The sequence below is a fragment of the Mustela nigripes genome, chromosome 2 (genome assembly GCF_022355385.1).
Source record: "Mustela nigripes isolate SB6536 chromosome 2, MUSNIG.SB6536, whole genome shotgun sequence".
In the NCBI taxonomy this organism is placed as follows: domain Eukaryota; kingdom Metazoa; phylum Chordata; class Mammalia; order Carnivora; family Mustelidae; genus Mustela; species Mustela nigripes.
The window spans coordinates 177,112,159-177,137,319 of record NC_081558.1 but is presented as its reverse complement, the minus strand read 5'-3'; the positions used below and the strand labels follow the sequence as shown (position 1 = coordinate 177,137,319).

At 37.8% G+C, this 25,161-nt stretch overlaps 1 protein-coding gene and 1 pseudogene across 1 annotated transcript in view; one reads left to right on the top strand and one right to left on the bottom strand.

Annotated features, from left to right (window-relative positions):
- Window positions 1-1,155: 1,155 nt before the first annotated feature.
- LOC132010251 (large ribosomal subunit protein eL30-like) lies at window positions 1,156-1,492 on the top strand (annotated as a pseudogene).
- A 10,315-nt stretch (window positions 1,493-11,807) lies between these two features.
- Window positions 11,808-25,161, bottom strand: part of PROS1 (protein S) — a 67,260-nt gene continuing 53,906 nt past the window's right edge. The window contains exons 11-15 of the mRNA XM_059392131.1: window positions 23,627-23,794; window positions 22,181-22,349; window positions 18,344-18,492; window positions 15,995-16,220; window positions 11,808-12,291 (exon numbers count right to left, since the gene is read on the bottom strand). Coding sequence (XP_059248114.1) covers window positions 12,131-12,291; window positions 15,995-16,220; window positions 18,344-18,492; window positions 22,181-22,349; window positions 23,627-23,794 — 873 coding nt within the window. The 3' untranslated portion in view covers window positions 11,808-12,130. The remainder of the gene's footprint in view (window positions 12,292-15,994; window positions 16,221-18,343; window positions 18,493-22,180; window positions 22,350-23,626; window positions 23,795-25,161) is intronic.

Below are 25,161 nucleotides of genomic sequence, written 5' to 3'. Positions count from 1 at the left end.
ATAGCTTGGGAGAGTAGAAAGGGGATAAGATTATAAAGGACCTTGGAAATTTAGCAGAAATTTTAAATATTAAAACAAAGCAATTAGTGGCCAGGGAAGGAGTCTGTTTTTTAAAGTGAGCTTAATCAGACTCATCACTTCTGCCTATAATGAGGATTTACTCTTAGTCCTTTGACTGGAGAATTTTACCAGTAAATAAAAAGGTAGGCATCACAGAAAGCTACTAGGGATACATAGTACCTTGTCATTTTGTCCCCTGTTGCTGTGGGTTTTACCTATGGACTAAACTGAAAGCGTAAGGGGACAGAAAGTGGATGCAAAGAGCCACTTTAAAATCTAAGTTATGGGGCGCCTGGGTGGCTCAGTGGGTTAAAGCCCCTGCCTTCGCCTAGGGTCATGATCCCAGGGTCCTGGGATTGAGCCCCATGTCGGGCTCTCTGCTCAGTGGGGAGCCTGCTTCCTCCTCTCTCTCTGCCTGCCTCTCTGCCTACTTGTAATCTCTGCCTGTCAAATAGATAAATAAAATCTTTTAAAAAAATAGATAAAATAAAAAAAATAAAATCTAAGTTATGAAGAACAAAAGTGAAAGGCATTTGATCATAGTATTGAATTTGGGCAACTCATAATAAACATTTTGAGCTGCTTTTCATATACATTTTATCACACAGTTGATGGAGCTAACTATTTGTTTGACTTGAGGTATTATTGAGTAGTGCCATATGTACAGTAATAGAGAATCCTTAGAAAAATTATGAAATATATGTTCTTTTCCTGACTTTTTACCTCACCATGGTCATGAAGCCATTTTTCTGGGTCTGATAGCCTGGCCCTTTCTAGTCTCTAGTCAGGCAAATTAAATGTAAGTTATAATAACTTAAGAAGCTATTATATAATTAATACAGTTGTGTTGAGAAACACAGCTTTATTATTTAAAACTGATTTTTTTCTTACTAATTATTTGAATTATTTAGTATCTCCCATCTTGCCCTCTCCAAAGAGGTCTTACACTTATTTTTCAATAAAAGGGATTTAAATAAATAGATAGATAGATAGATTAATAAATAAATAAAAATAAAAGGGATTTTACCCTTTCTAACTCCTGGCCACCTTGGGGGCTGTTCTTGATTGAGGCCATCCCACACCTAAGGCAGCAAGATGGCAGCCACAAAGTAGTCAAAAAAGTCACTGGAGTCAATCAACTCTAGGCTTGTTTTGAAAAGTGGAAAGTATATGCTGGGGTAGAAGCAGATCCTGAAAATGATCAGACACAGCAAAACAAAACTAGTCGTCTTCACCAACTGCCTAGACTGGAGGACATCTGGAATAGAACACTGACCTCTGTTGACCAAAACTGGTGCCCATCGCTACAGTGGCAATGATACTGAACTGAGCCCAGTCTGTGGGAAATATCACAGAGTGCACCGTGGCTATCATCGATCCCAGGGATCCTGATATCATCTGAAGCATGCCAGAACAGATTGGTGAAAAGTAAATCATGCAAAATTTTTCTTTAATTTAACTGGCCAAAGCTTGTTTTAAAAAGATAAAAAATAAATAAAAGGAGTTTTAATCATTAAAAAGCAGAACCGAGCATTAAATAGTAACGTCCTATCTATATAACTGACTACATCATGGAAAACAATTTGTATTTGAACAAATCTTTCTGGCCAACAAATGAGGGTCAATTTGAAAATGAAATTCTAGAGGCTTTGTTTTTGTGCCTTCTAAACCACATAATTAGCTATCTGAAAAGTATATAGAAAAACCATAATATATCTGTGCTTTAAGTAATCCCTAGTGGAAGCAACAAGGACATTTTAATACTTTCAGAGGAAATGCATCTAAATAAATTATGTGGTTTAATTATAGTTTAGATTTCTTACCTTCTCCCTCCCATAACTTACAAGAGAGTCAGAATCTATTTATTTTATTAAATGAATATTAACATGAGCGTTTAGTGGATTAGCTTTTCTGCTCTTGCACCATTATGAATCTGAGTGAATGATCTAGTGGTTGTAATTAAAACTCCGGTGGTGAAACCATACAGTATAAATGCATCTTTCAAGGTTTTCAAATTTTGCTTTTTCCTCAATCTGGCACTGTTGGAGAAAGGGACATAGTTAAGTCACTTCTGATCAAGTAAAAGATATACATTCTCTTCTCCAATGCAAAAATGGAACCAGGAAAACAAAGCAGCCTGTTACCATTTTCAAGAAAGGCCTGAGAAAAAACTGAAATGTATCAATGAATGAAGTTGGATCTTTAGGAACCACTTCTTTCAAGCCTACTCTGTGGACTGCCACATGGCAAGTTTCTGGTCCTGCAAAGTAGTAGGTAAGACTTTCAACTTCTAATGAAGGACAATATTTTAAGGAATCTTGGGAATCCAGCCAAACTTTCTCTATTTAACAATAACAATAATAAAAATAATAATAACAAACTCATAAATCACTTACTATGGACAATTTAATCTTCACATCAACCCAATAAGCCAGCCACTATTATCTCACTTTATAGATGGGGAAAGAGGCACAGAGACAATAAGCAACTGAGCACAAATAGCTACTTAGTTATGGAACTGGCATTTAAACTAAATAGTCTGGGGTCACCTGGGTGGTACAGTTGGTTGAGCAGCCGACTCTTGGTTTTGACTCGGGATCCAGCCTCTCGTAGGGCTCCACGCTCAGTGCAGAATCTGCTTCAGATTTTCTCACCCTCTCCTTCTGCCTCTCCTCCTCATGCTCTCTATCTCTCTCTCTAAAATAAATCAAATAAATCTTTAAAAAATAAAATAAAAGAAATAGTCTGGCTCCAGAATTCATATCCATAATAATAACAACATAATATTCCTCTCACTTTCTCTGTTCTCTTAAATTTTAACGTCAATCCAAAGTGAATTTTAGACATCAAGTGTAACGGGATGAATGGTGCCCCTCCCCAAAGATATACCTACGTCTTTATTCTTTAAACTGTAGGTGTTCCTTTTCTTGGAAAAGGAGACTTCTTGAGTGTAATTATTGTGATGAGATCACCCCAGATTATCTGGGTGGGCCTGAAATTTAATGGCTAGGACCACTGCAAGAGACGGATGGATGCCCAGAGAAGACACACACTGAGGGGAGGCACTGTTAAGACCGAGACAGAAATGGGGTGACATGGTCACCGGCCATAAAAAAACAAGAAAGTCAACAGGCACCAGAAGTTGGAAAAGATAAGGAACGGATTCTCTTCTAGAGCCCCCAGAGGAAGCATGACCTTGCCAGATCTTGACTCTCACCTCCAGAACTGCAAGACAATAAATTTCTGTGATTTTAAGCCACCAAGTCTGTGTTCCTTTGTTACAGCAGCTTCAGGAAACTGATACAGTAAATAAAATGTTGCTTTGGGATGACGACACTGGAAACACATTTTGAGAAACTATTACTTAGTAGTATGCTGGAGCCAGCCCAGACAGACTTGCAAGAGTTGATTTATGAATATTTGAGAATTTCCCAAGCTCATCGTTAAAGTGCTAAAAATCAAGTGGCCCCTCACTCCCTCTGAGTCACTTTGCCTCCTCTACTTTAAGCAGCGCTGGAGCTAAGGGGGTCTCTCTTGCCCTGGGTCCCGTCTTTTCAGTCCTCACTCACTGAGACTAGCAGCACTCTGGATTCTGGCAATAGGAAAGATTTCCTTTGTTCAGGAGAAGCATCTTACCCCCTTTAGCAAATTTTGATTATTACTGTTAGTGTGTATGGGGAGCAGAAGATGTTTGCATAAAGCAGGATAGGAATATGAAGTGTTGCTAACTAGGATGACAGAGGCTTTTATAATAGACCTATTAGAAAAGCTGGCTAAGTGTTGGCACATTCAATCCCTCCCCCCAGCTTCTCTCCACTGGTCTCAGACACCCAAATACTTCTAATCTAAGATCAGCTTTGTATTTTACAGGATAGAACAATAAAATCAGAAAGTGGGGTAATTTACAAAAGAACCAATCATTTAAATAAGTTTTACCAAGCCTCTCCAAAGCAATATAAAGTCAAGAGAAAATCTGATACTGCAGTCCAACAAGGGTAGTTTTAAGTAACAGGCAGTTACTTAAGAATAGGTAACTTTTTAAGGGTGGTTTTAGCCATAGCAGGTAGAGCATGAAACCCACAGAAGAGCTAGTCTCAGCAGATTCCCCTGCCAAAGCAGTACTTCCTACACAATGGAGGAAGATAATCTAGAAAAGTATTCTCAGCTAGAGTAAGTGTGATGCCAAAAATTTGCTTTGTTTTAAAAGCATACACACTTTCAGACTTTTATTTCTGTATGAAAAGCATATTTAAAGTTAGGGGTTTTTTTTATACAACTATTATTTTTATAAAGTGTATTTATTACATGTTAGAGTAAGTTACTTTTCTTATGGTAGAAGAGGGATTTTGGGGTTTTTTTTTTTTTTGGTACGTGTTTTTAATTAGATCAGAAACATGAGAAACATAGAAATATAAAACATAAGTTAAAAATGGGTTGTTGAGGGGTGCCTGGGTGGCTCTGTTGTTAGGTGCCTGCCTTTGACTCAGGTCACGATCCCAGGGTCCTGGAATTGGGCCCCACATTGGGCTCCCTGCTCGGCGGGAAGCCTGCTTTTCCCTCTCTCACTCCCCCTGCTTGTGTTCCTTCTCTCTCTCTCTCTCTCTCTCTCTCTGTCAAATAAATAAATAAACAAAATCTTTTTAAAAAATGGGTTATAGAAATATAACTTTTACTCTATAAGGAAGCCTCCTTAGAAACAATAGAAATCTTTATTTCATAGTGTGCATGTACAGGTGTGGCCAGGACCCCTTCTTTGCCATTGCTTGCACACCCCCCCACACCCCCATCCACCTTGCTTCATGGGCAAGGCATGTTTCCGTGATGTACCTTAAAATCACCTGCAGAGTTTTTAAACTCTATACCCAGACTGCACACCATACACACTCGCCCTGGGCGAGTCAAATATTTCCCTCGGAATTCTGGAACTGAGGATGAAAGATAAAAACTATTATTACTCTGCTATTTCTGAGCTGTATCTGACAGGAACATGTAAATTCAGAAAAGGTTGGCAGCCATATTCCATGATGTCCCAACTGAACAGTTGAAGAAACCAGTATGTATTATTATGACAAACTATAGCTATTCAGAGAGAAACAGCCATGAGAAACGATGTGAGGAAACTGCCTTAGTTCGCTACAGGAATCCAATCCCTAAGAATAGTTTTTATTCCTTAAATTCCATTAGTTAACCAATTACCTTTCCAAAAATTCTCTTTTTGCTTCCAACTGAATTCCTGCTACTTGCAACCAATAGAATCCTAACTCATTTATAGCAGAAATTGAGGAGCATTTTATGATAAGTAGAGAGATTATAATTTTTTTTTTTTTAAGAGCTTTCTAAGAGAGCTGACTGTGCCAGATATGAAAGCATGCAGCTTAGACCACATTTAAGAGACCCTGCTGCATGGAACACAGCTGACTGAGAGCTGAAATTGGTATCTCCTTGGAGGCATCTGGGATTCCTCCCAGCCAGTGACTCAGCACCATCACAGTATTTCTGCCAGGCCACTCTTGCCTGATGCAGAAATCCCCTGAGAGACAACATGGCCAAGCATTCCTCATTGACCTAGTGGAAACTTTCTCAGAACTGCACTGAGATATGAGACTCTTCCTATCAACCTACTTCTTTCTCTCCTTGTACAGGAGTCAGACAATGCCTGGCTACCTAAGGCTTCTCCCTACCCATTCCTGCTCTCTCTCACTTTTCCCTTCACGGGTAATTCTCTCAATAAATCTCTTGCCTGTGGTATTAGTTTGCTAAGACTCCCATAAGAAAATACCATGTCCCAGGTGACTTAAACAACAGAAATTTCTTTTCAAATTATTCTGGGGACTGGAAGTCCAAAGACCAATGGTATCAGCAGGTCTGGTTGCTCCTAGGGTCTTGCTCTTCTTTGGCTTACTTTGTCCTCATATGGTTTTTCCTCTGTGTGCACACCCAGGTGTGTCTCTCTCTTATAAGAACAGCACTTGTATGGGCTTGGGGTCCCACTCTTACGACCTCACTTAACCTTAATTACCTCCTCAAATGCCCATCTCCAAATACAGTCACATTAAGGCTTTGTCATATGAATTTTGTGGACATGCAATTCAGTTCACAGCCTCTGTCTATTACCTACTTGGTATCTGCTTCTCGAAGCTTCCAAACTAAGGCACTGAGCAGAGTAAAGGGACTTTGTTAAACAAATAGTGAGGCCTGCATCCATGAAGGTATTCAGAGAAAACTTGAAAGATCACTTCTCAGTGATATCATTTGGTCCTACTGATTAGGTTTCTATCTGAATTCCAGACCCACATTGCTTTTTTTTTTTTTTTTTAATTAAACATGAACAATAAAAAAGGTAACCTGAAACCTGGGAATACCATGGTAAAAGCTGATTTAAATTAAGCCATGATATGCAGAGTCATAGAAGATACTTTTGCTTTCTGCATTTAACCTCTATAGATCTTTCTTTTTCATGACCATGTTTGGACGTAGGTGGAAGGATCTTCACTCACGTAGCCCAAGCACCTAGAACAAAGTTTGGCATATTATATGTGTTCCACAAATACTTGTTGAATGAATGAATGTATTGTGGCCTTCTAAACACGTTCAGTTATTGCATCTAGTAGGTGCTCAGATTCTGTATGTTAAAAAGAATTGTGTTGGGGGCGCCTGGGTGGCTCAGTGGGTTAAGACTCTGCCTTAAGCTCAGGTCATGATCTCAGGGTCCTGGGATCCAGCTGAACATTGGCTCTCTGCTCAGCAGGAAGCCTACCCCCAGCCCCCGCCCTGCCTGCCTCTTTTCCTACTTGTGATCTCTGTCAAATAAATAAAATCTTTAGAAAAAAAAAAAAGAATTGTGTTAGAGAATTATGATGATAATGATGTGAACAAGAGATCAGAAGCTAGTGATTTTACTGATTATTTTCTCCCTTCATTGTTTATCCTGGAAAGTTCAGCCCAGAAAACAGAGTTAACTGAGAAATCTGGGAAGTTTTCCACAAGGATGTACAGTTGCATGACCTTTGAAAGCCCCCCAGGTAGTTCTCTGGGGTGGACAATCTGGTCACCAGAAAAACTTGATGGCATCATGGCAATAGCTTTCAAGCTATCAGGGCCTGTAAAGCTTAGTCTTCCTTATTAGAAAGGAAGGAAGGAGTAGAGATGGAAGAAAGGAAAGGCAGGAGGGAGGAAGACATCCTTGCTTTCTTGGAGGGAGATTCGTGACCTGATGCCATGCTCCATGCACAGAGCTCTTGTGATGCTAGACTGATCTTATGAGTGAAATAACAGTTTCTGCCTACCAGCTACAGATGCCTGGTCTTTTCAGGCATTTCTAGAGTATTTTAAACAACAGAGGGGAAAGTAGGTATACCAGGGAGAATGAGGGTCAGCTCAAAGTGGCCTGGCATAAGAAAAATTTCTTTGAATGCTACTGTTTCTAGTTTCATATGCATTTGCCCAAGTCTTTCAAGAGAAAGGTCAGCAGCAAGTTTCGTGCTTTGGAAGTTTCTGGGAAAATGTGGTGCCTGAAAGAAAAACAAAAACAGTACTTAAAATTTCCAGACTAATTATTCTCCATATTTGGGGGGCCATAACAAAGACAGAGGAATGTCAGAAACATAGAGGAGCTCTTATGACTGCAGGTTTAAAAGTTCTCACTGTTCTAACGACAACCTCACACCATGTTGAAAAGAGCTCTCTCTCCTCTGCATTTCCCCAGATGTAATCTCCCTTGGTGACAACTCCCTTAGGTGAAAAGTGGCTAAGCCCCCAATTTCAAAGAGGTCAGAAACAAGGCAAGAAAATGTCAGTGATAGTGGTTGTAAGCCCTTCCCCCCTTTCCTGGCAGAATGTTACAAGATCATCCTCATGAATCCCTATAGAGGATTCCTTGATGATTGACTTTGGGGACACTTTGGGATGGATACCTCCTAGTAGCTATCTGGCCAAGCTACCTGGATGCCCCTCCCAAGCAGCTACCTCCACCTCCGGGGCATAGAACATCATCTCCACACCAAGTCTTATGGATGCCATCCTCATCTTGGATAAACTAGCTGAGTCTCCTCTCCTTCTACTTGACTCACTCTGTATTTCTCTATCCCCTTCTTTTTCCCTTTTAATTATTACTATGTTCTTCTTGTTTCTGCTTTCTCTTCCCAGACATATTCTTCTGTTATTTTGATGTCTGCCTATTTTCTGTTTTTCTTCTGGCACTCTTTCCCTCTTTCTTTCCATTTATATTTGTTCCTTTTCTCTGTCTATGCTTGGTTCATCTCTTTTTTTTTTCTATGCCCATCTACTCTTTTCTGTTTCTCCCTTTCATCTTTCCTAACTTTACCTTTTTCACTTTTTCCTTTTATTTTCTTATAAATTTTTATCTCTACTTCATTATCTCAGTCTCTTTAATTTCTATTTAATTCCTTTAATTCTCAGACGTCACTACTAATGTCACCAACTCCTACCTGTCTAAAAAAAGTAGGTATTCCATTTCATTTTGTATTTTTTTCTCTATCTCTAGCTTATCCTCCTCACCCAGTATCTTTCTGTATCCTTTGCTTCTTTTTCCTTTTCCTCTTTATTTTCTATTGTACGAAATCTTTCTCATCTCCTCTCATTTGGTTTTCTCTTTCTTGTCCTTTTCTCTCCTCCTGATTTCGTTCACGAACACGGACTCATACCTGTTTCTCTCCCTTTCTCCTATCTCTACCTTCCCCTCATTTTTTGCATTACGTCTGCCCTACCATATGTGTACGTGTGAATTCACATGCATATGGGAGACAAGAGGAGACAGAAGGGAGTGCATGAGGCTGGGAAGAACCCAGAGGGTGGCTCTGTGGTTTGCTACCTGGTTTTCAACGGGAATCTTCTGATTCAGTTGTCTGTAATGGGGCCAATGAATCTAATACGCATCTCAGATTGAGATCCACTGGTTTAATGATGAAAGCCCTTGAAAGCTAGGATTAATTATCTGTACTTCATGCAATAATCAGTAGGGAAAATCAGGGACATTTTGAGAATTGTTGTGAAATACGATCTCTGTGTGAGAGATTATCTGAAAATACTGTGGGAAAGAGGACTTGGAAGCAGAGAAATGGAACTTCATATATATTTCATTGGGCCTAATTCAAATAGCACTTCACTAAACTTTCATGTGTAACCCATTTCTTCCTCCCTAGAGCCCTCTGTATACAGTTTATTTCTCTGCTGCAGCTGTTACCAAATTCAGGCTCATATTTGAGTTATTTGTCCCATTTCTGTGCTATCTCCTAGCTAGACTGAATCTCTTGATGGCAGGACTACAGCATCTTCTCCATTGTTTTCCTAGGACAATACATAGTCCAGAGTTCTAATTACAGAAGTTTTCAGAGCCATTGTCAGCATTTCCTTAATTTAATTAAACAATACCACATTTGTCTTCAAAACCATTAAATTGATGATATTATCCTCATCTGAGAATCAAAGACACAGAAAGTTATATGTAGAGCTGAGGATAGAATTTGTTCACTCCAAAAATTAGTATTTACTGAGTGATGGGTTAACCAGTAAGAATAGAGGAGCAGTATAGAGTTTCGAATTTGGGTATGGACTCTTGTTTCAGACATCCCTGCCTGGTAACCTGCTAGCTACATGTACAAAGAGGATTCAACTGTTACCTATCTTCTAGAACAGCCTGCTGTTAGTCCTGTGTGGCTGCCTTGTACATGCTGAGCTGCCTCAATGAGACACTCATCTCTGAAAGCTCCAGCTTTGACTCCAGAGTTCAATACGATTCTGTTTAATTAAATTTTTATATTTATTATATTTATTACTTATATAAAATGTTACTATTCTATAATTATTTATTATTTGGGAACTCCAGATAATAACATTAGAGTCTTTGTCATTTAAATATTGGTCCAGTCACCCTTCTCTTAAGATCAACTTGAAGAGGATCAGATGCATCAGATGGTTTTTCCATCTGGAGACTAGTTACAAAATGAGATTTTAGACTCCGCCATTTAAACCGTTAGCAGAAAAGAGGGTTTCTCTTGTTCCACAGCAGAAGATCAGATTATCAAATGTAAATTCTCTGGGAAAGCCTGAAGCCAGGTACAGCAAGTAGCCCGTGTGTAAGATCATTGCCAGATGACTCTCATAAGAAACACCTCCCCTCTCATCTTGCTAAGTTATATGTACATGCATTTCGAACAGAGATGAAATTTATAAATGGGTCTCTGGACCGTCTTTGAAGATCACTGCATGTTGAAAGTTTTCCATTTCTAATGGTAAGTGTGGAACTGATCCCTATAGTTGTCTTTGTATCTGGGCATAATTAAACAAGAATCACAGAACTCCTCCCCGAAGAAAATTCTTTTTTCCCTCATCTCCTTTCTTTTTTTTTTTTTTTTTCCTTTTCATAGGCATTCAGTTTTTCTACTTTTTTGCTTTTTTACATCAGTGTAATTGTCAATAGTTGCTTGCTGAAATTCATCACCCACAGTACATGGTGGTAAATTGGGAGAAAGATTACATCGAGTAAGATGAACTAGCACAATTCTGGGCAGGTGTCAAACACTCAATACATTATCACCTTTGCTTTTCTTCCCTTTCTGAGCTCCAATCTGTAACTCAACCATAGCTTCTGATCATGTATTTGACCTTTATATCTTTCAACTAAAGAGCCACTGCTGCAGGAAGACTTCCATGGATGCTGTATGATTTTATGTTCCGTTTAAAGAGTTGACAAAATATAGATATTATTCACATAAATGTTTGCATTACACTCCAGTTTATTGTTTTAAATGATATAAAATATCTATAGTAGAAAAAAAAAGTTTATTTTCTAAAACTAGTAATGAAACACCTGAGCCATACCTAACATGACTGGTAGGTCTGGGAGTGATAAAACTTCCACTTGGAAGGCATTACCAACAAGTACCTGGCACCCTTAACCTCCTTACTCCAAAGAAACAGTATTAACTATGTCCCTCTATGGTTATCCTTTCATTATACCTGTTCTAGCTTTCAGAGTTCTTTTTGTCCTTCAGCAATCACATCTGGCAATTGGGTCTAGTACTTAAAGTTGGACTCAAGGAATACTATGCAATTCCATGTTATTCATTCTATCATTTGTTCTTTCCATCTTAGGTTCTGCCTTTTCTTTTTTTTTTTTTTTTTAAAGATTTTATTTATTTATCTGACAGAGAGAGATCACAAGTAGGCAGAGAGGCAGGCAGAGAGAGAGGAGGAAGCAGGCTCCCCACCGAGCAGAGAGCCCGATGCGGGACTCGATCCCAGGACCCCGAGACCATGACCTGAGCCGAAAGCAGAGGCCTTAACCCACTGAGCCACCCAGGTGCCCCAGGTTCTGCCTTTTCTAATCTTGAGCTTGAGTAACCCACAGCCAAACTTAAGGACTGGCCCCATCCCACGTTTCTACACCCATTCCAGCACAATCTAATATCTCATCCTCATAAAATCCAATTACTAAGCAGCAAGATTCATTTGTTTCCTTGAAAATATGTCCCACTTGTTTTGTAATTCAAGAAAGCTACTGGCTAAAATGCAAAGCTAAGTGAAAATCCCCCTGAAGAACAGTTTTTGGGGTAAAGCTTTAAAGCCTTCCACTCAATTCTTTCTTAATAGGCCACTTTCTCTCCTTCTGCCCTCATTAGGGAAAAACAAAAATAAATAAAAAGAGTATCTGCTATGATCAGTAGTATTTAGTCACATGCACTTTTGTTTGATTCCCAAAAAACACAGATATTTATTTCAGCACTAGCTCCTGGTGATAAAACTAAATTTTACTTTGACAAACATAAAAATGAGGAAATGTCATTTGTGCAAAAAATTCAAATTAGAAATGTTTATGTAATTCATTATTTAATTTCTAGGCAGCAATAGAGGTCAGAATTCTTAAATGTGATTTGTACCATCAGAGGTTCTTGTTCTTCTAGAAAAAGGACCTTTTTTAAAATTCCAGGAAAGTCAAAGTACCATAAAATAATCAAGGTCTGAACATTACAGGTAAAGCCCTTCTGCTATTATTGAAACATAAGTATAATTACACACAGGAAAAATATATTATCAGCACAGGAAAGAAGCCTTAAGAATTCTTTGTGTTGTTTGAAATTGTTGGACATGAGTGAGCTCTAATATCATTATGCTTAGAAACAGCTTCATCCAGATCCAACTGGACACCATTAATGTTCACTTCCATACAGCCATTATAAAAGGCATTCACTGGTGTGGCATTGAATGGAATATCTGTAAAAACAGAATATTAAAATATTAGCCCAAGACTTCTGGCATCTTGTTTGCTTATAATTAGAGAAACTATTCAGACTTCCCATATCCAACCAAATTCTAATCATAAAGGAAAAATCAATAATGTGATTATTCAATAAATTTATATTAAGTGACTCCTATGTATATAAGGTATTGTGCCTCGCACTGGATTCAGCATATCAAGAGTTCCTCTGATTTCATAAACACAATTAGTATCATTCAAACCTAAGATAGATAAAAACACTTCAAAAAGAATTAAAAAGAGCATATTCTTACCTGTGATGTTCTATTTTATTATCTTCTTTTTAAATTTGAGCAACAATTTAAGCATTGTTAAATCATTTTTTTCAACTCCAAACTATAGCTACCTGGAAATCTTTTTAAAATGCCATGATAAATTCATCTCTTTTATTACTGCTGGAATAAAAGAGATTTCTCTATTTTCCCAAAAACAGCTTTTTGCTGAGCCTACAATGGCAGGTCATGATAGGGAATTCATTTTATATACTGTTTGGTGTTCAAAAAAATAATTTTAACAATGTTTCAGTGACTAGTTTAGAGCCTTAGGGCCTTTTGACACTTTTACTCTCCCCATCAGACTTAATACTTGGGTAACACCCTTGAATTCCTAAGAACTATGGTTCATCTTAATAACATCCATCTCTCCACTTGCTTCTTTTTTTGGCACTCCTCCCCCATGAATTTAGTTCCCAACGGACATTTTTCAGCCTTTATTCTTCTTTCTTAGTACCTTATGCAAAAAACATACAGTTCAAATTTTCCACTTTTAATTTGTCAATGCAGTGAATAAAGTCTATACTTTTCTAGGGGCTCACAGCATTCTTTATGAAACCCTTTCAAGTCTAGCTAAGCATCAGGATTATGCCACTGTTATAAAAATTCCCAGAATCATCAATTTCGCCTGATTTTTAATTCATAGCATGCGACTGAATATACTTATTTTGCATATCAACTGGTAATTTACCTATCCCACTGTTTACACTCCTAATATCTCAATTGTCGGTTGCCCTCAGTTTTCCTCACTATTTCTCTAAACACATCTTGCCTGAAGTCATCTTCAGTGCTGGTGCCAAAGTCCTGGAACGATTAATATTTGATAGCTTTACTTCTTTTCAACTCTTGTATTGTTTGTCTGATTTACTAAAATGGCATTCAACTAATTTGCAAATAAGGTAGTAGGTAGATTTCAATATAGAATTCATTCCTTTGAACTATAATTATGCTTCTAATAAGTAACCAAAATAACTTAAGTAACTATCTAATAATTAACCACGCTGACTTATCTATTTATCTATCTATCCATAACTTTTAGAGTATCCTTACCTCTGTTCCACAAAAACCCAGATAAAATTTCCATATATGAAAAATGAAGCCCCTGAACAATTAAAAGTAAGAAAATCAAGATTCCTGGAGCACCTGGGTGGCTCAGTGGGTTAAAGCCTCTGCCTTCGGCTCAGACCTGGGATCGAGCCCCACATTGGGCTCTCTGCTCAGCAGGGAGTCTGCTTCCCCCCTCTCTCTGCCTGCCTCTCTGCCTACTTGTGATCTCTGTCTGTCAAATAAATAAATAAATATTTAAAAATAAATAAATAAACAAATAAATAAATAAAGGTTCCTAGAAGTCCAGACATCAAACTCGGAATTTTCCTTACAAGAATAATCTGCAGGGGCGCCTGGGTGGCTCAGTGGATTAAGCCGCTGCCTTCGGCTCAGGTCATGATCTCAGGGTCCTGGGATCGAGGCCCGCATCGGGCTCTCTGCTCAGCAGGGAGCCTGCTTCCCTCTCTCTCTCTCTGCCTGCCTCTCTGCCTACTTGTGATTTCTCTCTGTCAAATAAATAAATAAATAATCTTAAAAAAAAAAAAAAAAAAAAAAAAGAATAATCTGCAAATGATATTTGAAAATATTTCTCAAAAATTTTCTGCCTCAATTACTTTTTGCCACTTAAAGGAAAATGTTGACACCAATTTCATATTTTCCACTATTAACTGGAGATGCATGTGCTTTTCCTCCGGTTCTCCCTATCTTATGATAAATGGAATCTCCACCCATGCAATTGCTCATGCTGGATATCTAAGAAAGAGATCCGGATACCTGCCTTTCAGTCCTTAAATCCTATTAATGTTGTTTCTCACATAAAGCTCCCATCTAACCATCATGCCCCACCTTCACAGCCATCATTCTAGTCCAGCAGCTTCCTCATGTGTGACATGGGGATAATAATAGCACCTGCCTCACAGGTCTGTTTTGGTTATTAAATAAGTCAATCCCTCTGAACCACTCTGAACAATGCCAGACTGTTTATTACACACTGATTGATGGTAGCAGAGTTGTTGCCTCTGTTACTGTTACTGCTTCTCCATCTGGGCTACTTCAGCAGCCCACAGCTCATCTCATCCACTTTTGTCTCCTGCCTGTCCATCTCCATCCATCACATAGAGTGGGTTTTTAAAATGACAATATTGAGAGAGAGAATGCAGAGGGAGAAGCAGACTTTCTGCTGAGCAGAGAGCCCAATGCGGGGCTTGATCCAAGGACCTGGGATCATGACCTGAGCCAAAAGCAGATGCTTAACCGACTGAGCCACCCAGGCACCCCAACTTTTTAAAAGACTTCCATGGCTCTTGTAACAAGAGTCAGGACCCCAAACCAGGTCTACAACCCGCCATGCCCCATGCACCCAGTTCTCAGCCTCACTACCATCTCCCTTGCTCAAAGGGTTTAAGCGTCTTCTGTATTTTCCTCAAGTGTATCCACCCCCATTTTGCCCACACACAGACCTTTTCTTTACTTGCATATTAATTCCAATTCCCACCCAACCACTTGGTTAAATTTAATCCTTCAATTTACCATATTTATATCTTAGCCTTTTCTTCAGAGAGCTCATTCCTGGCCTGCATGACCAGGACAAGTCCCCATTTTTAGGCTCCGAAAGCAATTCATACTTTTCTTTCCTACAAGTTATCATCACAATTTAATTATTCTGATTTTATCCTAATTGGTTATTTGTCATCTGCCTCTGAACTAGATTGTAAAAGGCTTAGAAGCAGAGATCATATCTATTTGCTTATTACTATACCCCTACTACCTAGGATGTAGGTTCTTAATAAATAAAAGGTAAATGATGAATTAATTCAAGAATAAAGATTGAACTCACAAGACTATTGTGAAGATGAACTGAAATAATAAACACTTTCTGATTAGGATAGCCAGATGCAACAAAAGTTGGTTAAGTTTTAGTTCACCATTAAGAAATAAATAAACAGGGACACCTGGGTGGCTCTGTGGGTTAAAGCCTCTGCCTTCAGTTCAGGTCATGATCTCGGAGTCCTAGGATTGAGCCCCGCATTGGGCTCTCTGCTCAGCAGAAAATCTGCTTCCCCCTCTCTCTCTGCCTGCCTCTCTGCCTACTTGTGATTTCTCTTTCTGTCAAATAAATAAACAAACTCTTAAATCAATAAATAAATAAGCAAAATATACCAATAAAACATCAATATAAATTCTCAGGAAAAAATAAATGGATACTGGAATTTTGTCTTCCTTTTACGAAGATTACACATTTAAAATAGTATCAATTTGATTAAAAAGATACTTTTTAAAGCTTTTCAAAGAAAATTTTGGAAAAAAAAGGAAAAAGAAAAAGAAAAAAGTATGAAGCTACCTGGAAGACCACCCAGGTAAGTGGTCACTGTCCCTTTCATTGCTTCATCCAAAATGGCCAACTGTCTTTGAAGGTTTTCAGAGGAGATAGTGTCTTTTTTAAGTGGAGTGAACAGCTCCAGATTGTTTCTGTTGACTCTCAATTCCAGATGGAATGGTTGATTGGAACACAGACTTACAGCATCCATCCGATACATTACCGTATTTTCAACAGATACCAGGATATCCTGAAAAACAGAGCAAAGATTCAATATAAGCAAGTATTTATGGTATTGCCACTTAAGAGGGACTTTTGAGTCACATCATAATTTTAAAAAATACACTAGTTTTACAAATTTCAGGTCCAGCTAAGATACAAATGGACAGTGGTTTCTGAAATTTCAGTACACCCAGTTGTTTTACGAAGGATGGGAACCTAAAGTACAGTCTTTAAGCACTATTTTTCTGTTTGTGAGCCTTCCTAACTTCAAAACTTACATGTGAAAAATGAAGGAGTTGAATCACTCTTTGTTGGGGAAAGGGCTTGGAAAATTTCAAATGCTTGAGTAAGCACATGCCAGCAAGACTGAAAGGTTTCTGTGTGCCACACAAGCAATCCTGTAAGACTTGGGACAAAATGAGGGGGAAAGTCCTGAGAGAGGAAAGCCAGGGATCATCAGCAGTAAGTTACAGAGTATCTACCAGAAGATATTTAAAAGAGAAAATGTATTTGTTTTGCTGAACTTTTCAAACCGCTGAGACACAAAATCACTCAACTGGTTGACAGTGATCTATGCATATAACTTACATGTGGATAGAGAAAATGTAAAAAGAATAAAATCAAGGGTCACCTGGGTAGCTCCTGGATGAGACCTTGGAAATAAGCCAGCAAAAAGTAATAATAATGGACATTTTTGAGGCAGTTAAGCATCTGCCTTCGGATCAGGTCATGTTCTAAGGGTCCTAGGGTCGAGCCCCACGTCTGGCTCCCTGCTCAGGGTTGTGGTGGCAGGCGGGGGGGAGCCTACTTCCCCCCTCACTGTCTCTCCCCACCCCTGCTTGTTCTTGTTCTCTCTCTCAAACAAATAAATAAAATCTTAAAAAAAAAAAAAAACTAGGAACATGGGTGTTATGAGATGGTAGAAAAATAGTCTGAAGTATTTACTTAGGAATCCAAGCCTATACGTTGCAAATACCAGTTATTTGAGGAAATCTGTCACTGTTACCTATCCATATCCTTGAACTCACTAATAATCTTAAAATGGTTCCAGAATGATCAACAGTATGTGGACTTATGTTATGAAATATTATACACAGATCTTGAAAAGGTAATCTGACATGAAAAAAAAAAAAAAAAAAGGAGCCACAGACTCAAACACAGAAAAGATAAAATAAATAACAAAGACAAGGCATACATTAATCTCCTCTACTGGAGGGATAATATAGTGCTGAAGACAGAATTTCCATTTTGTTTAAAAAAAAAAGGAAGCTGGAATCTAAATGCAGTGAGTTCCTGTGGTAAATTGGAGCTGAAAACTGGGCAAGATCTCCTTAGGTGGCTTATGCTTAACCACTAGACACTCCCTGCAATCATCATTAAGCTGAAAACAACACACCTTTTTATTGCTACAGACATCATTCAATTACATCCTTCTGTCTAAAAGCTACAGAGAACGTCCACGCCAACCTTGGCACAAACACAAGCTTCTGGCCGTAACTTGTTGGAATCCAGTATAGATGACACATGGTCAGAACTATTAGTCTCAAGTAGAAGGCTGAATAATACAGATCTTCTGATAATGCTCATGTTTCCTTTTATCCTAGAGTCTTTTCCTGTTCTTCCTCCTATTTTCAAATTACAGTTGCCAGCAAGAAGCCAGGTGGACTGGTTTTAGTTTTCTCCAGTCCTTCCTAATTTACTCATGGAAGAAAAGATTAAGACTGCCAGAGAACACAAAACATTATAATTAGACACAGAATAGCTGAGACTGAATTTTAATCAGACTCACTTTTATTTTGTTAGTACAGACGATGACTCCCATAATATTTCAAGGATTTAAATAAAGGTGGATTTCTATGCACCCTGGGAAGGCTCCAGGCAGCCTGTGTGTGAGTCTGCCTGATCTTGGCTGTTGGATGCACAGTAACAGGCTTTTCAATTTTTCTCCCCTCTCTGCTTCCTGGATCAGACCTTGGAAATAAGCCAGCAAAAAGTAATAATAACGGACATTTTCTGAGTCCTTATCGATGGGCTGGACACGGTGCTAACTACTTTACATGCTATCTCATTTAATCATCATTCACAGATAAAACAAAACAAAACAAAACAAACAAACAAAAAATGAGAATCACAAAAGTTTAGGGAAGTTACCTGAAGCTTTTCAGAGGCAGAGTCTACCAAGGACAAGGCAAAGGGCACAGTGCTGCCAGAAACCAAGGCGAACATAACACCAGTGCCCGTGGATGGGCGAATGCTCAAGGATGCATTTACTTGCCAGTCCTCAACATTGGACAGGTTACCTGTTAAAACAATCAAACAGAAGCAGGATCAGTATACTCCTAAAGTATGCCAGGAGGGGGGCACCTGGGTGGCTCAGTGGGTTAAAGCCTCTGCCTTCGGCTCAGGTCATGATCTCAGGGTTCTGGGATCCAGCCCTGCATCGGGCTCTCTGCTCAGCAGGGAGCCTGTTTCCTCCTCTCTCTACCTGCCTCTCTGCCTACTTGTGATCTCTGTCTGTCAAATAAATGAATACAATCTTAAAAAAAAAAAATTTTAAAGTATGCCAGGAGGAATTATTGCAACTTTACTGATACTCAAAGCCATTTTTTGTGGAAAACTGAAGATTTTCATTCTCCTTCCTCAATGTCCTATAAAACCTGGGCAAAAATCTAAAAACAAGAACCATTTTTTTTAAAGATTTTATTTATTTATTTGACAGACAGAGATCACAAGTAGGCAGAAAGGCAGGCAGAGAGAGAGGGGAGGAAGTAGGCTCCCTGCAGAGCAGAGAGCCCGATGCGGAGCTCGATCCCAGGACCCTGGGATCATGACCTGAGCCGAAGGCAGAGACATTAACCCACTGAGCCACCCAGGCGCCCCCAAGAACCATTTTTTTAAATGCAGGCAAGAAACACATAAATGGAGCCCTAGCCTTCTGGTCTTCCTAGAATAAAATTCTATGATGTGGTGTTTCAGAATATTATGAACTTCTCCTGTGTTCTTTTACAGGTATTCTTTCTGCCTCCATCTCCACCACCGGTCTAATCTCAGATGGTCAGATTTTAGAGTACACACTGAGAAGGAAATTCAACAATTTTATTGTAATGTTTCTGAGGGAACATTTGGGTATGGCTGCCATCACCACCCTACCATTCCTCATCCATAAAGGGGTCAGTTCAAAGCAGTGGGACAGAAAAATATGATTTATACAAATAGGAGAGTTAGATAGTTTGATAGTAGAGATGTACTCTGAAATCAACAGTTAACTCTAAAATTCTAACAGGAACTCTTCTGCGATTCTGTCATCATAATAGTTAATATTTTTTTTTTATTGTTACAAGGTTAATTGTGTATCCCACTAGAGTGCAAGCCCTACTTGGTTCTACGACCACTTTATTTTCCACAGTAGTCACTCAACAAATAGTTGAATTGATGTGTTTCTAAAATAGTTTAATTCCTAAAAAGATTAGGGCACCTGGGTAGCTCAGTCGATTAAGCATCAGACTTTGGCTCAGCTCATGATCTCAGGATCCTGGAATCCAGTCCTGCATCAGGCTCCCCATTTGGCGGGGAGTCTACTTGTCACTCTCTCCCTCTTTCTCTGCCTCTCCTCCACTCATGCTTTTCTGTACCTCTCAAATAAATAAATAAAATCTTTAAAGAAATACTAATTTACACTTTGAGTGAAGCCTTCCTTATTTAATATGAGGTAATATAAAACAATAGCTCAAATACCACTTGTAGGCTTTGAAAAAGTAAATGTGATTGGAGAAAATAATCTCCTCTTGACAAGATGATCTTCCATTTCACCACATCTAATGCTATTACAGTGTTCATTTATAATCTTTTTAAAAAGATTTTATTTATTTATTTCTCAGAGAGAGAGAGAGGGGCAGGTAGATGGAGAAGTAGGCTCCCTGCTGAGCAAGGAGCATGATGTGGGACTCAGATCCCAGGACCCTGGATCATGACCTAAGCCAAAGACAGACACTTAACTGATTGAGCCACCCAGGCATCCCCATTCATAATACTTTAATTCCCACCCAGGAGATGTATTTCTATGAAATAACTAATTACTTATGATTTTTTTCAGATACAATAGAACTCTTATTCTCATTTTAGTTTCAGAGTTTTTCTCTTGAACAAATTATTGTGGGTCTAGTTTTTTCTTATATTAGTCATCAATCTCAATTGAAATTTTTTGTTTAAATCCTTCTCATATAGAATAGAACTAAATAGAATAAAAACATTCCATTACTTTATGTTAGGGACACAAAAAGTGCTAGTGGAAGATTCTTCTTTAAAACTGTAGTAATATTTTTTTAGACTGCAAATAAACACATTTAAAATATAATTTTTCCTTAAAGCAGAGGTATTAGTACACTAAATTTATAATACAATAGTAGCTCAGATCATGAACTCCTAAACAGAAAAAGACAAAGAACCTCGTAAGAGAATTAAGATATAAAAATAGCTAATAAGCATATGGAGAGATATTAAAATTCAGTAGAAATTGGGACAATAATATTTAAAATTAAAATACTTAATTTTTCAACTCTCAGATTGGAAACAAACCTCAAGCATACACTTTCTTACTCTGTTGGTCGGAGTATAAATTGATAAGACATCTTTGGAAGAGAATCTAACTGAGCAGTAGGAACTATACATTTGCGTAACTTTTGATGGACATAATCTAAGATTCTCTCCTACAGAATTAATCACTAAAAGGAATAAAGATGTATGTCCATTCCTTCTTTGTCTTCTCTACGCAACAAAAGCCTTACAGCAATGGGAAAAAGGCAACAAACACTGCCACCATTAGAACACATGCAAAGACCCATTGCATCTACACGTTAGGGAAAGGAAACTGGGAAAAAACAACAACAACAGCAAACCAACCAAAAGCCATTTACCATGGAGAAGGATCTGGAGTCCTGATCATTAGATATCTCCCCCACAGGTGGCTGGGAGAGGGACAATGAAAAGTTCACACCCCTGGAACCCAGGGATACAACACTTGCCCAAAACTGAACTGTATCAGAACGTGAGAGAATGGTCCCCAGACCTTGCCATCATGCTAGCAAATGTCAAGTAACAAGAGCATTCCTTTGAGGTAAAGCAAGACCGTGCAGAAACACTTTCTTGAGGCGTATCATAAACAGAACACCTAAAGCTAATGATAGATGAACTATTAAGAAAAACCCTCTGGCAAACCAGTCACTGCCCTAAGCACAAGGTAATAATAAAGGAATTTGAAGTGTACTCATGGAAACCAGAAAGCTTAAGCAGCTCAACGCTTAACTAGACTGATTCAACCAGTTTATAAAAGGCCTATCAAAAGCAGAAATATGCTTGTCTCCAGACTTATGTATTATTTATCTGTCTTTACTGTTCTATACAAGATGCTTACCTTTAAACCAAAAATCATTCAATACTGAAGGAAACAAGGAAAAATAACACATGGTCAAGAGACAAAGCAATCAACATGACATTGATATTGGACCTATCAGATAGAGAATTTAAAATAATTATGATTAATAAGTTGAAGGCTCAAGTAGAAAACGTGGACAACATCTAATCACAGGTAGGAAACTTCAAGGAAGGGTTGGACATTTTAAGAAACAATCAACTGACATACTGGTAATGAAAATGAATCCTTTTGAAGCAGTAAGCAGTAAACTCAACACAGCTGAGAAATTGGTGAACTTTAAAACAGGTTAATTGAATTTACTTGCAATTAATCAAGTTAGGTACCAATAACTTTTTTTTTAAGTAATATTTAAGTAATAACATAAGCATATTCTACTTCCTTCCCTCCCAACATACTGCAAAAATTGAATAAAAAACATACAACATGAATAAGCCTAACGCTATGCCTGGCACATAGTTACGTATTCAATAATGTTTACTGAAGAAAATACAACTGTTTGTCAATTAATAAATTTAGTCATTAATGAGAAAAGAGAGGTAAAATGAGAAATTACTTACTGTAGTCTATGCTAAACTGAGCAACTCCAGAACCAGGATAGTAGGAACCCTTCTCCACAGTGACAAGACAATGCTTATTTTGCTTTTCTTGAATGATTTCCTTTATTCCCGAAGCTCCCTGACCCATCAAATTCCAACTTCGTATACATCCATCTAGACGAGGGTTAATCTAATAATTAAAATATAGGTCGAGTGTATCTTAAACAAAAAAGTCAGACTCATATAGGGCTTAATTGATTACAGATACAGTTTTCATTAAGAGGGAAAACTTTTCTTTGATGACATTTTAAAATACTTTACATATTTTGAATATTATCTAATTTTTTAAGGTGTCCTTCAGATGGGCAGTCTTTTTCAGTTACAGTGAGTTTTTGCCATCACAGACCTCCACTGCGATCCTAATGATTTCTAGCCCCTCAAGCTCTAGCCGCCTCTCCTCTATCATCCAGAAATAACTTTTCTGCTCTCAAGTTCCATATATGCTTCTAGCTGTGGGTGTGGGCTGTAAGCTGCTTACTTTAATTGCATTTATATATAGGTTTGTTTTGCCATCAGACACTGAATCTCTTCAGGAACAAAAGTCTCCTCAAAGCAACCAGCCAGACTCAAGACCCAGAGTAGCCATTTTATAAATAGTTTTTGAATAATTTATTTTACTTTTAAAATGTCTTGATTTATCAATTTCAAAGGAACAGATGCAGTCACTCTCACATGAGTTAACTAATTCAGGTTTTATATCATACTGCAAGAATCTTTCAAAAGTTAAGGTAAGTGTGAATTGCCATGAGTAAAAGATGGATATTAAATGGTAAATATTTAAGTTAAATCAGCGAGTATAATTGACAGGCCCATGACTTCAAATGAAATTTTTAAGACTCTTCAAGGACAGTGATTAGTCTCCTTCGTGAAACCTATTCCACAGTTATTAGACAAACATCATATTCCAAAAATCATCTATTATATATAACTTCAATTTATGATAGGATGAAGTTAAACTCCCAGAAAAGATTTTTTTTAAAAAGTTCCAGCATCATATGCTATTTTATCTCCCAAATTTAAGTCCTAAAATAGACGTAAGAAAATTCTTTGATTGGCTTCTACAAAACATTGTATTTTTGGACTCAAATACATGTATTTACATTTGTAGTAGCTGAATATGCACAGTTATCATGTTAACAATGAACTGATGCTTGAGAACTGAAAGAAAAATCTACTTCCCCATGAGTAATGCTGGGGATTTAAATGGACTCAAAAACACTACATTTATTTTCTTATTTCCTTAATATAATTTCAAGGATCACTATGTTATTTTTCCTTGTTCAATTTAAGTTGTCACAGTTGGTTCAACAAAATCACTTCTTTTGACTCTCAGAAAAACACATTTTCAAATCTATTACAGACAAGAGTAATTCATCCATGATGAATGATAGAAACTTGGATCATTACCGGTCTAACGAGTGTATTCTCCGCTTTCCGAGGTAATCCTGCAAAATATACTTTAGTTTCTAGAAATCCACTTGTAAGCTTAAAAAGGCTTTCGGGTTTATTTATATTCATTACAGCTTCTTTAGATATTTTCACACTAATACTGTGTTCTAGTTCTTCCACAGAGACCTACAATTAAAAAGACAAAAATTATCAAACCACCAAACATCACTGCATGTCATTTGAAACACTAAGATTGAAAAATCCTGTTATTATTCTGGTAAATAATTTTTCAAAGTAATCATTTTAGTTTAATTATTAATTTGTTGTAATCCACTTGATATAAGGTGGTAAATATGTGTTTTAAAATGGTAATTTTTTTTTAATTTTTTATTTTTGATAAACATATATTTTTATCCCCAGGGGTACAGGTCTGTGAATCACCAGGTTTACACACTTCACAGCACTCACCAAATCACATACCCTCCCCAATGTCCATAATCCCACCCCCTTCTCCCAAACCCCCTCCCCCCAGCAACCCTCAGTTTGTTTTGTGAGATTAAGAGTCACTTATGGTTTGTCTCCCTCCCAATCCCATCTTGTTTCATTTATTCTTCTTCTACCCACTTAAGCCTCCATAAAATGGTAATTTTTGATTGAAAATTAAATGAACCCCATATTTTAAAGTAAAAAAGAACTCACACAATACTGTTCTTTTAATTTTAAACATCCAATTATAATATACATAATTCAAATCCAGTGTCATAAAATTAAGTTTCTTTTAATCGAGTCACTTTACAAGATCTTAGAAAACATTTAAGTTTTCCTATTTTACAGATGTCTGAAAGTATACATAAGGAATCAATAATGGAAATAAATTCTTAATATAAAGTATGAGAAATCAGTACCTCCAGTATTCTGTTCATTACACACAAATTATACTTTATTTCAAAATTCAAAAGTAATTGAGATCATAAAGAAGTATAATACATAAAATTAAATTGGGTTTTTCCAATTCTGTTTTGTTTTTTGTTTTTAAGTAGGCTTCATGCCCAGGATGGAGCCCAACATGGGGCTTGAACTCATGACCCTGAGGTCAAACCCTGACCTGAGATCAAGAGTCAGACGTTTAACCGGCTGAGCCACCCAGGTGCCCTGAAAGGAGTCCAGCTTTTTTTTTTTTTTTTTTTAAAGATTTTATTTATTTATCAGAGAGAGAGAGAGAGCAAGCACAGGCAGACAGAATGGCAGGCAGAGGCAGAGGGAGAAGCAGGCTCTCTGTGGAGCAAGGAGCCCGATGTGGGACTCGATCCCAGGACGCTGGGATCATGACCTGAGCTGAAGGCAGCTGCTTAACTAACTGAGCCACCCAGGCGTCCCGGAGTCCAGCTTTTTAAAAAAGGTTGAAAGTGATGGTAAACGACAATAATAGTAATAATTTCAAAATCTCCCCAAAAGGCCATTCGAAGAACTACTGCTGACATTTCCTCATGCAAAACTGTAGCGCTCAAAACGCAAACTCTTCTTTTACTAATCAATGATGGAAGCAAAAGAGC